A 15135-nucleotide genomic window follows, 5' to 3' on the forward strand; every position below is an offset into this window, starting at 1 on the left:
AAATATTTTTTCAAAAGGACAAAATAACTTCAGATCTTTTCATCTTTAAGTTTTTCCTTCCATCTCCCCTCCCCTTTTATTTGTTGAAGAAATTGAGTTTATCCTGTAGAGCAGTGTTTCCCAAACTTTTGACATATGTGTACCCCTTCTATAATTTTCGTAACGCTGAGTACCCCTCGTACTCATGAGAACGTAGAATTAGGCGCAGCTAGGCACGGTGCAGTGCATATCCCCACCAAACTCTGGTGCAACTCGTACCCCCACCAAACTCTTACCGTACCCCTGGGGGTACGCGTACCACACTTTGGGAAACACTGCTGTAGAGTAAGAGTTGTCGAAGTTTTTTTTTTTTTTTTTTTTTTAAATATATATTTTATTGATTTTTCACAGAGAGGAAGAGAGAGGAATAGAGTTAGAAACATCGATGAGAGAGAATCATCTATCAGCTGCCTCTTGCACACCCACTCCTGGGGATGTGCCCAACACTAATGTACATGCCCTTGACCGGAATCGAACCTGGTATCTTTCAGTCCGCAGGCCGACGCTCTATCTACTGAGCCAAACTGGTTTTGGCAAGTTTTTTTTATATATATTTTATTGATTTTTTACAGAGGAAGAGAGAGGGATAGTTAGAAACATTGATGAGAGGGAAACATCGATGAGCTGTTTCCTGCACACCCCCTCTTGGGGATGTGCTCGCAACCAAGGTACATGCCCTTGACTGGAATTGACCCGGGACCTTTCGGTCCACAGGCCAATGTTCTATCCACTGAGCCAAACCGGTTTCGGCTGTCAAAGTTTTTTTTAAAGGGCGGGTTGGAAATATTTTAGCCATCGTAGGTCATATGTTTATGTTAAATCTTTTCAACTCTGTTGTGTGAGAGCACCTTAGACTGTATAAATAAATGTATGAGGCATTAGTGTAGTTTGCCAACCCTGTAGATTTTGCTGATTGCATTTTTAAAAAACATTTTTATTGATTTGAGAGAGATGGAGAGATAGAAACATCAGTGATAAGAGATAATCATTGATCGGCTGCCTTCTACTACATGGGCATGTGCCCTTGACTGGAATCAAATTTGGGATCCTTTAGCCTTCAGGCTGACACTCTGTCCACTGAGCCAAACTGACTATGGCTGATTACATTCTTGTACAGTCATTCCACATATTCCTCTGTCTACTGCATTTCCTGTAAATTGGTTAGTTGGTTATAGGATCAAGAGGCTTGCTATCCAATTCAGGATGCCCCCTCCTTCCATCCCCTCCCCCCAACACACAACTACTTCGTAGGTAGTGTATTCTTCCATTTGGATGCACATAATGTGTGGTGGTATCTTTCTGGTGATGGTGCCAGTCATTGTTGTTCCCTACTCCATAGGTTAAAATAGTGATGTTCTAATTCTGTCATTTTTTTTCTTGTTTATTACCTAGAATGCTTTTAGAAAGAGAAATTTCTTATCTACTATTTGGTTTCTCAGTGGTACAGTTTACACAGGAAAGCCAAGATATATGTTTGATTCTTTTCCTTTCATTTATTAGTTTTCAGAATAATGAGCTGGTTCACTAGCATCTCCCAACAGTGACTGGATTTTTTATTTTTCCTTTTTCCTCCCTTAGTTTCATTTTTAATTCATGCATTTAAATGCATTTAATGTATTTCAGTTAATTGTATTATTATTATTAATGCTCAAATTGTCCCATCTGTAACTGTGGGGGTCAGGGAGGAATATGTTGAAAGTATATACATACCTCTACAAGTTGGCTCTTGTGTTCTCCAACATGACACTAATTGTCTGATTGCCTCCTTGCTTTATGGTATATAATAATGTTCTAGTTCCTGCTCTAGACCTAAAATCAGCCATTTTTTTCTTTGACTGGTAAATGCTATTTTAAGACAGCAGTCTCGGGGGAGGGTTATCCATTGCTTTTCAATGTACAGTGCAAGAGAATGTGTTTTTTATTTGTTTTATTTTTAAGATAAAATAGGTTTTGAGTTCACAGGGGATATTTCTCAGTTAATGACTTCATTTATTTCACAGCACAACCACAACAATCTTAGGATGATAATACCAACATCAATATGATTATTGAAAACAATTTAAGATTTTTGTTCCCTCCAGTTAGGTCTCTTCTAAGGATGTCCCCCTGTAGGAATGAACAGCTTACTGTTTTTTTGTACAGTTGTGCTCTATATTATTATACACCAGCTAATACATGGTTAGGTTGACTTATTTTATTTTCAGTATTTAGATAACTTTTTTAAAAATTTAATCTTATTTTAAAATTATCCAAGGTAAAAGCTATAAGACAAGATATATTCTAAGAAGCCCCCTTCACCATCCCCTTATTGCTAAATCTTAAAGTCATGATTATTATTTGCTTTTAACACCCTAGCCAGTTATTTCAGTGGGTATAGCGTTGGCCTGTGGACAGGCCCTGGGTTCAATTCCAGTCAAGGATACATAGCTCAGTTGCAGGCTCAATCCTAGCCCTGGTCCTGGTATGTGCAGGAGGCTACCAATCGATGTGTCTCTCGCAGTGATGTTTCTCTGGGTCTCTTCCCCTCCCTTTAAAAATCAGTGGGGCCGAAACTGGTTTGGCTCAGCGGTAGAGCGTCGGTCTGCGGACTGAAGGGTCCTGGGTTCGATTCCGGTGAAGGGCATGTACGTTGGTTGCGGGCACATCCCCGGTGGGGGGTGTGCAGGAGGCGGCTGGTCAATGTTTCTCTCTCATTGACATTTCTGGCTCTCTATTTCTCTCCCTTCCTCTCTGTAGAAAAAATAAATAAATAAAAATCAGTGGAAAAGTATCCTCCAGTGAGGATGAACAACAACAAAAGAAGTATAAGTAATTAGGCAATATATTTGTATAGAGATTTTTTAAAAAATATATATTTATTGATTTTTTACAGAGAGGAAGGGAGAAAGAGAGAGAGGTAGAAACGTCAATGAGAGAGAAACATCGACCAGCTGCCTCTTGCACACCCCTGACCAGGGATGTGCCCGCAACCAGTGTACATGCCCTTCACCAGAATCGAACCCAGGACCCTTCAGTCCGCAGACCGACGCTCTACCGCTGAGCCAAACCAGTTTCTGCATAGAGATTTATTTATTTAAAGCCAACCTTCTTGTTTTTACTTGAAGCTTAAATTTTTAGCATTTTTCATACTAGATAGAATTTGGTGTGTATATTTGGTATTGACGTGCTATTAGGGTTTTTATTTCTTTTTATAGTGAGAGGGGGAGGGAGAGAGAAACATCAATAGGTTGCCTTCCATACACATAGGGGATTGAACCCACAAACAACCTGGATATGTGTCCTGACCTGGAATCAAACCCACAATACTGTGGTACACAGGATGATGCTGTAATCAGCTGAACCACACCAGCCAGGGCTTGCTTGTATTGCTAACTTTAAGATACAGCTACTTTAGAATTTTCTGGAAATTTTTCTCAAAAATGTTTATATTTGCTAATGCTTTAATTCTTCAAAGTTTCCTCAAGCCTCAATCTTCTGTTTTCTATGATTACATAATGTATTTAGGGTGTCCCCCAAAAAATGTATACATACACTTTGAATAATGAATTATAAAGGCAGTGTTTATTAAAATAAATTTTCTTTTCAAAATTGAGCTACCAGGCTGTTAAAGTGTATATACATTTTTGGGGAATTCCTTTCTTTGTTTGCCTTTGCCCCTTTTTTTGTCATATGAAGTTTATATACCTCTGAAAGGCAGATTTATCTCCATCTCCTCAAAGCTTTTTCTAATGCTTTATGTTAAAGATGAAATTCATCTAGATAGATGACAGTACCAAAGTAAAACTGTTTCAGTGGTAAAGACAAGATACAAGATAAATATCCAGGTCTCATGATGCCTAATCTTTTCACTAAATAACCCACACTAGTAAATGTTCTGTGAGTTCTGTGGTACTGGCACAGTGTAGCAGTTAAACTCTTTAAAAAAAAAAAAAAAAAAAAAAAAAAAAAAAAAATATATATATATATATATATATATATATATATATATTGATTTTAGAGAGGAAGGGAGAGGGAGAGAGAGATAGAAACATTAATGATGAGAGAGAATCTTTTTAAAAAAATATATATTTTATTGATTTTTTACAGAGAGGAAGGGAGAGAGATAGAGAGCTAGAAACGTCAATGAGAGAGAAACATCGACCAGCTGCCTCTTGCACACCCCCTACCGGGGACGTGCCCGCAACCAATGTACATGCCCCTGACCGGAATCGAACCTGGGACCCCTCAGTCTGCAGACCGATGCTCTACCACTGAGCCAAACTGGTTTCGGCATGAGAGAGAATCATTGATCAGCTGCCTCTTGCACGGCCCCCACTGGGGATTGAGCCTGCAATCCAGGCATGTGCCCTTAGCCGGAATCGAACATGGGACCTTTCAGTCCGCAGGCTGACGCTCTATCCATTGAGCCAAACTAGCTAGGGCTAAACTCTATACATGTATAAAGCGGAGCCATCAGTGCCGAAACCGGTTTGGCTCAGTGGCTGGAGCATTGGTCTATGGACTGAAGGGTCCCAGGTTCGATTCTGGTCAAGGGCATGTACATTGGTTGCAAGCACATCCCCAGTAGGGGTTGTGTAGGAGGCAGCTGGTCGATATTTCTCTCATCATCGATGTTGCTCTCTATCCCTCTCCCTTCCTCTCTGTAAAAAATTAATTATATATATATATATATATATATATATATATATATATATATATATATATATTTGAAAAAAGGAGCCCTCAGTTCACTCCCTCCACTTAAAAATAGCAGTGTCTTCACTATATTTATTCAGTAAATTCATTCAATGGCTATTTATTGTGTATTATGTGCCAGGTATTTTATACTTCCCATGATCTTTAGCATATTGCAAGATGGATAGGGTTATTTTGAAGGTTTATTTTAAATCAGCTAAGCTGAATACAGTGTTTACATACAAGTCAGGAGAAAGGAGGCCTTCCAGAAGCAGTTGTCTTACTTAGCACATGAAATTTACATGTCATAAGATTAACCTAGGAAAAGGTAACAGAATGGGTAAATAGCAACCACTTTGTTAAATGAAAAATAAGTCTTAGCCTTGTTTTTGTCTCTTATAATCATTGCTTCTCCTAGGATAAAATAGAAAGAAATAGAGAAGCTTCTTCTTTTTTTTTTTAATAGAGAAGCTTTGGGTTTATATCATGTCTGTGCATATATATTATTTAGACAGGAAAAATTTTTCCATTTTCTTTCTTGTATTTCATGATTTGATCCTTTATTTCAAGGATTTTTAGGCTTTAAAAAAATACATTTTTATTGATTTCAGAGAGGAAGGGAGAGAGAGAAAAACATCAATGATGAGAAAGAATTGTTGATTGGCTGCCTTCTGCACGCCTCCTACTAGGGATCGAGCCCACAACTCGGGCAAATGCCCTTGACCAGAACTGAATCTGGGACCCTTTAGTTCACAGGCCAACACTCTATCCAGTGAGCCAAACCGGCTAGGGCTTCATGCTTATTTTTGACTTTTGGTTTAACTTAGGTAGTGCAATGCTTACTGCACATAACTTCTCTAAAATAAATGTGCACTGATGCCTAGCTCATCTTTTTTATTAACCCTAGTTGCTTTTGTGCTTCACCCCCATGGTAATTGGTTTTATGTTCTAGAAACTGGGTGAGAGGCTTTTCCTAGGAACACTTAAGCATATGTAGCAAAGAGAAACTAAAGTTATGAAATCCTTCAGAAAGCATGTTGAATAATTATGATAGTTATCTAAACCTTTGGCAACCAAATATGGCAAACCTTTCCAGTTTAGCAGCTAGAAATAAGATTTCTAATTGGTGGGAACCATAGCAGAAAGGGTTTTTCTTTTTTTTTTTTACATCACAGTATTTGAATATTATTTTTCAGAATAGTAAATAATTTGGCCTTTTTGTTTCTTGAATCTGTCAATATTGGTCTTTAAAAAATTAACTTGCAAATGTGCTGTTGGCATCAAAAGTTGTAAATTTTGCCTTCCTTACGTTCATTTGTTCTGCTTTAAAGTAAAATTAAGGTATTCTAGTTCACTTAACCCTCCAAGATAAATTACTAAAGTCAAAGAGAGTTTGTAAGAAAAAGATGTATCAATAATTCTAGCATAACTTATCCTGTGCTGATATAGCCTACTGTTCCACCCAAGTTAAAGTATTTTTCTTTCCTTTCCAAATGTTGCAGATTAGAAATGTAATGATTATAGCTATTTCCAATACAACAGTTGCGATTACTAGAACGTAATGTAATGTAATGTAATGTAATGTAATGTAATGTAATGTAATGTAATGTAATGTAATAATAGGGTTCACAATATTATGAATAATCAACTTATTTTGGACTATTTTACTTTCTAAGCTTGTGGCTTAGTTGGTTTGGTGTTTTTAGTTTTCGTCATATTACTTTAGTGTGTAAAACAGTTGGTCATTCCTTCATTGGCATTTGTGGGTTAACTTAAAGTAAAAATTTTATTTAAATGCTTTCTTAGAAATATGGTAGTTATCCAAATGTAATTTTGAGCATATGGTAAAATATTTGCTGTTTTAAGGAATACATGCTTTTATATGAATCTGAAATTGTGTTGTAAGATAAATATGTCATTTAAAGTTTTGTTCACAGTTAAATGTTGCTGTGAGTCTTCTTTTACTGCTAGGCTATCACTCTAAAGCATGTGAGTGGTTCTTAAATTGTAGTCCCTGAACCAACAGCATCAGCATCACATGAAAACTTGTTAGAGATGCAAATTCTAAAGCCCCACTCCAGACCTGAATCAGACACTCTGGGGTTGGTACTCAGCAATGTTTTAATAAGCCCTTCCAGATACTGGTACAGACTCCAGGTTTGAGAATCACTACCCTAAAGCTTTGTATGTGGTAAATTCACACTGCTTTGACTGAAAGTGATCTACTTCTACACAGGTTTTATTTTTTAAAGTTGTAAATTTAAACTTCCCTTAATTTTTTTTTATTACTGGGACTATAATGCATATTACTTTGCTTATTCGTTATGATACTTAACTTGGGGAAATGTAGGTTTTATCTTTGTGTGATTACTTCAGAGATTTTTTGCTGTATTTGTTTGGTGTAAATAAGATTTTTTCCTTTGTAGTATTCATATTTCAAAATAACACATGCTTAATTTTAGATTAGGTGAAAATCACATATTTTAAAAAATAAGGGTTATCTTGTTTTCATTACCTATAGCACAAATATTAACTTATTTAATCATTAACTATAAATTAGTAAAGTGGTTGGGCATTGTCTATATAACGACTGTGAATTCTTTTTTTGTTTGTTTGTTAAGCCTCACCTGAGGATATTTTCTCATTGATTTTTAGAGAGAGTAAAAGAAAGGGGGAGAGACAAAGAGAAAATATCGATGTGATATACCAATTGGTTGCCTCCCGCATGCGCCCACACCAGGGCCAGAGTTCGAGCCTGCAACCGAGGTACGTGCCTTGACCGGAATCAAACCTGCAGGCCAACACTTTTCTCTGAGCCAAACCAGCTAGCGCTATGAATTAATTTTTAACAGATAAGAAGGAATAAATAATTTGAAACTAACTAGTTTTGTAATTCTTCCTTCTTCTATTCTTAGATGCCTAAAAGGGGAGTGTGTTTTTTGTTCATTTGTCTGTTAATATACATTTAACCTCATGAAAGTATATGTCTTGAGGTTATATTTTCTTGTACTGTTTTGAACAGTATGCCTTAAGAATAAACTGAGTTACATAAAAAAATCAGTTTGTTCTTTTTATTGGCAGCTCTTAATGTGAGTAAGATTTGGGTTATATAAACAATACTGAAAAATTATCCAGTACATTATTGATCTAATTTTTGATAGATTTGCCTGTTTTCTTATCTAAAATCATATATCAGGCATGTGACCCATTTCCTTAAATGGGCTCTGATTTTTATTGGAATATTCTACATATGATAGTGATAGGTATCCCTAATTAATATTGTTAAATTATATACCAATTTAAGTTGACTGATTTTATACTACTAAAATCCAATTTTAAGTGACTTTAATTTACATTTAATTATTCTTTGAATTTCAGGATGGTGAGGAAGAAGAAAATGAGAAAGGTATGTGTGATGAGTAGAGTTTCAAAATTGCTGATATTTACAAAAACAGTAAATTATATGAAATAAAGCATTTATTTGAAATACTATTTTTAAATACGTTTATTTTCAAATTAATCAATTTAGTAAATTAAGTTAATATTTTTATTTTATTTTTCAATTGGTTTTAATTTTCTTTCACACTTAAAATATGTTGTAACTTAACGGTACATATTAGTTACTGTAGTGGACAATGCCTTTTTTTTTTTATTATATCCATAAGACTGACACTGCAGTAACTCATACGTGCTTATTAGAGTTATAGCATGCAACTGTTCCTAAAAATGTTGGGTGACCAGGAGACTGACTTTTTGTTTGTTGCTTAAACAAACTTTCATACAGTCTTCTGACAGTTTTAGTAGTTTAGGAGAGCTGTCTCACCCATTACAATTACAGGGAGATTGTAGCAATACATGTGGTCAGTACAAAATTATGGAAGAGTTCTTGGACAGAGGTCAAGGGATCCTACTTGGGACTAGAAAGGACATGGAACAGGGTTCTAAGCAAGACAAAATAAAAAGCCTAGAAGCAATGATGAAGTAAAGCTACTGACTGAAAATCTCATGCCTGAAGTCTTTCTCTTTGGGGGAATGCAAGACATCTTTGAAAATGGTACCTACGGGACTGACTGGACAGGATGAAGACTGGAAATAACCAATTTCCTGAACATAATGGAGCAGGCCATCTTTGGAGCTTTCTGTAGCAGTTTTCCATATGATTCTGGACTACCCAAGAATTAAAGAAGAAGTACGAAAAAGACGGGGCCCGAAATAATTTGAAGACTGATATCCTAAGGCTGTGACCTTTCAAGACGTCACCATGGGAGTTCTGAAGGTCACGAGGACTACGATTTGAACATTGAATAATACATCTTCACATTCATCACTATCTCCTGGAGGGGGAAAAATCTTCCATATGCCATTAACTTAAAACCAGAAATGAAGAGCTGGTATCCTCAGGATGAAACCATTTTCTCAGTTTTGTTGTTTGGTATCTATATATAGAGATCATTTTTTCCCCATGAAGAATAAGTAATCCTGGGTAAAGGATTGTTATATTAGTTAATACCCTTGTGTTTTTTTCCTAACCTTCCATCAGTGCTAATAACTGGCTTTATATTTTCTAGGTCCTATTCTAGCTTATGAATATGAAATTGTTTAAACTTCTTGTTTTGCCATATTTATTCCTGTTAAATCCTCTTAGATATAGCAGGTTCTGGTGATGGTACACAAGAAGTATCTAAACCTCTTCCTTCAGAAGGGAGCCTAGCTGAGGCTGATCACACAGCTCATGAAGAGATGGAAGCTAATGCGACTGTGAAAGAAGCTGAGGATGACAACATCTCGGTCACAATCCAGGCTGAAGATGCCATCACTCTGGATTTTGATGGTGATGACCTCCTAGAAACAGGTAAAAATGTGAAAATTACAGATTCCGAAGCAAGTAAGCCAAAAGATGGGCAGGACGCCATTGCACAGAGCCCGGAGAAGGAAAGCAAGGATTATGAGATGAATGCGAACCGAAAAGATGGTAAGAAGGAAGACTTCGTGAAGGGTGATCCTGTCGAGAAGGAAGCCAGAGAAAGTACTAAGAAAGCAGAATCTGGAGACAAAGAAAAGGATACTTTGAAGAAAGGGCCCTCGTCTACTGGGGCCTCTGGTCAAGCAAAGAGGTTTGTTTTTCTATGTCAGTTCTTTACGATACTGAATTCCAGCATTCAATAAGATCACTCTACATTAAGGGGGTGGCTTCAAGACCGTAATTAGTACTTATGATCCTGCCTATAATATTTTTGACCGTCATAAGTTACTTAATTTTTTTTTTCAAGATCTTCGTAATATGCAGTGTGTTCTACTGATTGCATTGTCGAATTGTCAGCATATATTTGTTTTTTTGTTGTTTTTTTTGTTTTTTCAAATTGACAAATTTTTTGTGTTTTATTTTTAAAAATCCTTGTGATGATGGTTAATGAACAACTATCAGTCCTAACAACACAAATGAAGTCAAGTCCCAGTCCTGAAATCTGGAGAAGATGGCCATATATCCACTGAATAGAATTATCAGAAAATCTAGATCTTCAGGCATCTTGGGGAAAATCAGTGCAAGAATCCTAAGGGACTCATTTGTTCAAATAACCTAATCTAGGCCTTTGGAATTGTTAATTTCTATGAATAATACCAGTTTGAAATATAGTCAATATCAAGCTGTTCGATTTTTGTTTCTTTGTTTTTTGTTTTCAATTTTTTTTTCTGGTGATTTACTTCTTTAGCTCTTCAAAGGAATCTAAAGACAGCAAGACATCATTCAAAGATGACAAAGGTAATGGATTTTTTTCTATTTCAGCGGTAAATTGTATATTTTCATTAAAAAAGGAGTAATTGCATCTGGTTTCTTTGACAGTCCTTGAAATTGACCTACTAAATTTTGGATGGCCTTTGTGTAAACTGTGGAGTTAGACTACAGCATACTCTTGGTGTGATTGAAGCATTACTTTTTAGTTAATTTGTAAACTAATTTGAAAATTAGTTTACAAATTAAATCCCTTTGGAATGTGATTTTAACATTGTTTTCAAGTAACTGTATTGAATATTAATATGATAGGTATTCCAGTTTTTACATTTTGATTGCAGAAGTATTTTATTTCTAGTTGCAATCATTTATAACCCTTACATACCACCACAACCTTATCCCTGTTCTTTCTAATAGGAAATGTGCTATAAATTATACTTGTAGATATTTTTGGAGTATAATATTTAAAAGAAAACCAGTTTTTAATATTTGAGGTTCCCCCCTTTCTTTATTGATTAAGGTGTTACATATGTGTCATTGTCTCTTCTCTCCCCCACTCATGCCCCATACCTTCACCTCCCTGGTGTCTGTGTCCATTGGTTATGCTTATATGCATGCATACAAGTCCTTTGGTTGGTTTCTTCCCCTAACCCCCACTCTCCCCTGATTTTATGTTTTTCATTCGTCAAATCAGGGCACACTTCTAGTAACATAGCCAGTATGCAATATATTTTAATTCTTCAGAGTTTACTTCCTAATTTGACTTATTTGGAATCTTATATAGGAAAATAGTTTTATTTTAAATTCTTATAAGCTTAAAGGTACAATATTTGATTGCTTTATCTTATTGGGAAGTCTGGTTATCTCAAGGCCATAAGCTATAGTTTCATCTTGTATATATGCTGTCTACATGAAAAATATTCCTGTTTTTTAAAACAAATAACATCATTCAGGTAATCCTAAAATACCTCTTTTAGTGCCCCCCAAAAAGGAGTGGCATATGTCCTATATAGTTTATTTCATCTATTTTCTTGGCATATTTTAATAGTTAGGAATCTTATTATTGATTTATTAATTTACAATTAGTTGCAATATCAATGTCCCTTACAGTTTTGGTTAACAGGTAAAATATAATAAATTTATTGTTATCCTTTAAATTCAGGAGGAGTAATCTTGGTTAAATGTTAACTTTCTCCTATTAAAAATGTTTAAATCTGTAATTAGAAAAATATATGGGTCCAAACGTTACTGTTAACAAAAAAGATACACAAACTGGTTGACATTTCAAAGATAAAACAGATCCTTTTGATAAATGTGTTCCTTAAGAGTAGGAATGCAGCAACCATTCATATTTAAAATATTCAAGTCACGTAGGTGTATGTTGTCTTTTCATAAGTCTACACTGACTAATTCTTCAATTAAAAATTGTGGCACATAGTCTGTAAAAACATTGAAAATTTTATCTCTTTCTACATACATTAACTTGAAGCTATTAAAATTCTTACTTTTAATTGCTTATATACTATTTCTCTTATAGTAGGTAAGAATTAGTTCTCAAATAAAGTCAAATGAATGAAAATTCCCCTTCAATAACAGCACATTTGAAGAAATGCACTGAAGGGTGACTATGCCTATTGTCTGAGATCTGGCATTTGTATGTGTGAAACTGTAATTTGTGTATGGGAAGAATACAGAAATCACTCATATAACCATTTACCTATCTAATGAATGTTAAGGTTTCTGTCTTTATTCTTGTAATTAATTTGTTTTAGAAGATTTTCTTTGGTTAAGTCTAGAGTTATCCAACTGCATATAATTTCCACTTTCTCTTACTCTTTCTCTAATAAATAATGAAAATGAGATGGTTGGTTAGCCTTTGTTATTAAACATTTAAATTCTTGCTTTGACATTTCCCTCTTGCACCCCCAACTTTTCAGAATCTAAATCATTGTATATATAGGTAATTAATCAGTCTTTCATTCCTAGATAACTGTTTCCTGGTTGCCTGTATTTATGTAGTGCATGGTAGAGTATAAATCATTACACTTAACAGCAAAAGTCCAAGACCATGTGGTTGATGTTTTTATCCACTTAAAACTCATGTGGTAGGAAGAATGCAGTATTAAGACTTGTCTCCTCACTGTGGTTGTTTTGCCTGTTATTGTGGTTGGTTTTGATATAGTAAGTTATACTGTCAAAATTAAATGAGAGGTTTTTATAATTTTGAAAGAATATGGTCCTAATAATTTTATTTTAAAAAATTTAATTGAGATACTTAACTATCTGATAATTGAATCTATTCTAGGAAGTACAAGTAGTACTAGTGGGAGCAGTGGGAGCTCAACTAAAAATATCTGGGTTAGTGGACTTTCTTCTAATACCAAAGCTGCTGATTTGAAGAACCTCTTTGGCAAATATGGAAAGGTACATCCTTTTTACCTTTTTATTCCTCTTTATAGTATCTTTATTTGAAACAAGGACTTAGTCAAAACTGTATATAAATTCTTCTAAGTTCTTATTTCTCTTTGGTCTGATATAGGCATACTTATTGAGTTCTATAGTAATGGTGAGTTTCATCATATTATCTCACTCTGAGCCCTTGGGATTCTTATATTAAAAGCTTATATTTTGAGCCCACTTAAGCCAAGAACTGAGTTTTATTCATCACATTCATCCTGATTTTTCTAGGACCTAGGATTGCTGAGGCAGATCTAGTCATCTGGAAAATATAGGTAGACTAATATTAGGCAATGGGATATATAATTGGAAAAAACAAAACAGACGAGTGCTGGAGAAAAATGTGAAACTGGTAAAAATAATACTCAGATAAAGTGATACGTGCTGTGCTGGAGGGATTTATGGTGCTAAGAGAGCAAAAGGGGAGGCTTTACTGTGACTTGGTTCACTAGGAAAAGTTTCTCTGACAAGGAAAAACTAACGGAAGAGAAAAATAGTCAAAAAATGAATTGAATTTTCAATTAATAGTCGTTGATTTGAATTCCAATTGATCTGTAACCCTTAGAACACTCATTTCTTTCTACTTAAATTTTAAAATACATCATATGTTAACCTACTCCAGTGTAAGCTCGTTGATAACAGAGGCATTCTGTGTATGCACATGATAGGCTTTCAAATATTTATTAAATTGATATTGGTAAATAGCCATAATCCTATATAATAAAAGGGTAATAAGCAATTTGATCCTAATGGCAGAACAACTGGTCGCTGTAACGCACACTGACCATCAGGGGGCAGACGCTCAACGCAGGAGCTGCTCCCTGGTGGTCAGTGCACTTGCACAGGGGGAGCGCCGCTCAGTCAGAAGCCAGCTCATGGCTGGCCAGTGCAGCAGTGGTGGGGAGCCTCTTCCCCCTTCTGTGGCAGTGCTAAGGATGTCTGACTAATGGCTTAGGCCCGCTCCGCGCTTAAGCTCCTGGGCTGCCAGAGGGATGTCTTATTGCTAGCTTAGGCCCAAGGAGCAGGCCTAAGTCATCAGTCGGACATCTGTGGGGTTTCAGACCGCAAGAGGGTGCAGGCTGAGCTGAGGCACACCTTCCACCCCCTCAAGTGCACAAATTTATGTGCACCTGGCCTCTAATGAATATTATACAAATCTATTTTCTTGATTTTAGGAATTAATGGTTTTTTTTAATTTGTTTTCTAATTTAATTAGAGAGTTTTTATAGGCATCAGATACAGAACACTGAGAATTATACTCCCAAGATCAGCTGTGGTATACTTTTTTTTTTTAAATATATTTTTTATTGATTTTGTACAGAGAGGAAGGGAGAGAGATAGAGTTAGAAACATCAATGAGAGAGAGTCATCGATTAGCTGCCTCTTGCACACCCCCTACTGGGGACATGCCCGCAACCAAGGTACATGCCCTTGACTGGAATCGAACCCGGGACCCTTCAGTTCCCAAGCCGACACTCTGTATCCATTGAGCCAAACCTGTTTCGGTGGTATACTTCTTTTTTTCTTTCTTTTTTTTTTTAAGAGCCATTTGTTGATTTTAGAGAGAAAGGGAGAGAGAGTGGGAGAGAAACATTGATGTGGGAGTGCATCACCGATAGGCTATCTTTTGCACATCTCCTACCAGGAATGGAGCTATAACATGAGCATTTGCTCTTGACCAGGAATTGAACTGGCCACCTCCTAGTTACAGGATGATGCTCAATTAACTGAGGCACTGACCAGGGCAGCTGTGGTATACTTTCTGTTTTATTTTCAATAATTTATTGTTTTGTTTTTGTTAATCTTCACCTGAGGATATATTTTTCTTTTTAAATATATATATTTATTGAATTTAGAGAGAAAGGCAGAGGGAGAGAAAGAGAGAAATCAATTATGAGAATCATTAATTTGCTGCCTCTTGCACGCCCCCTACTGGTGATCAAGCTTGCAATCCACATGTGCCCTTGATTGGCATTGAACCCGGGATCCAAAGCTCTATCCACTGAGTCAAATCAGCTAGGGCACAAGGATTTTTTTTTTCTCATTAATTTTTTTTTTTTTTTTAAGAGAGTGAGAGAAGAGGGAGAGAGAGAGAAATATCAATGTGAAAAAGACACACTGATTGATTGCCTCCTGCACTGGTTGCCTTTGACTTGTGCCCTGATTGGGGCCAAGAATCCAACCTGTGACCTTTCAGTGTATGGGATAATGCTCTAACCACTGACCAGGGCAGC

General features: G+C 35.9%; 1 protein-coding gene across 9 annotated transcripts in view; it reads left to right on the top strand.

Annotated features, from left to right (window-relative positions):
* The window catches only part of SLTM (SAFB like transcription modulator), a 57869-nt gene that overhangs the window by 22072 nt on the left and 20662 nt on the right, over positions 1-15135 (top strand). For 5 of the 9 annotated variants that reach the window (XM_084871409.1, XM_084871412.1, XM_084871408.1 and 2 more), the window contains 4 exons: positions 8092-8119; positions 9359-9827; positions 10425-10474; positions 12750-12868. In XM_084871409.1, coding sequence (XP_084727535.1) covers positions 8092-8119; positions 9359-9827; positions 10425-10474; positions 12750-12868 — 666 coding nt within the window. The remainder of the gene's footprint in view (positions 1-8091; positions 8120-9358; positions 9828-10424; positions 10475-12749; positions 12869-15135) is intronic. The other 4 variants (XM_084871411.1, XM_084871410.1, XM_084871415.1 and 1 more) reach the window with 1 other exon arrangement.

The sequence above is a fragment of the Pipistrellus hanaki genome (genome assembly GCF_964339955.1).
Source record: "Pipistrellus hanaki genome assembly, chromosome: 1".
Classification (NCBI taxonomy): Eukaryota; Metazoa; Chordata; class Mammalia; order Chiroptera; family Vespertilionidae; genus Pipistrellus; species Pipistrellus hanaki.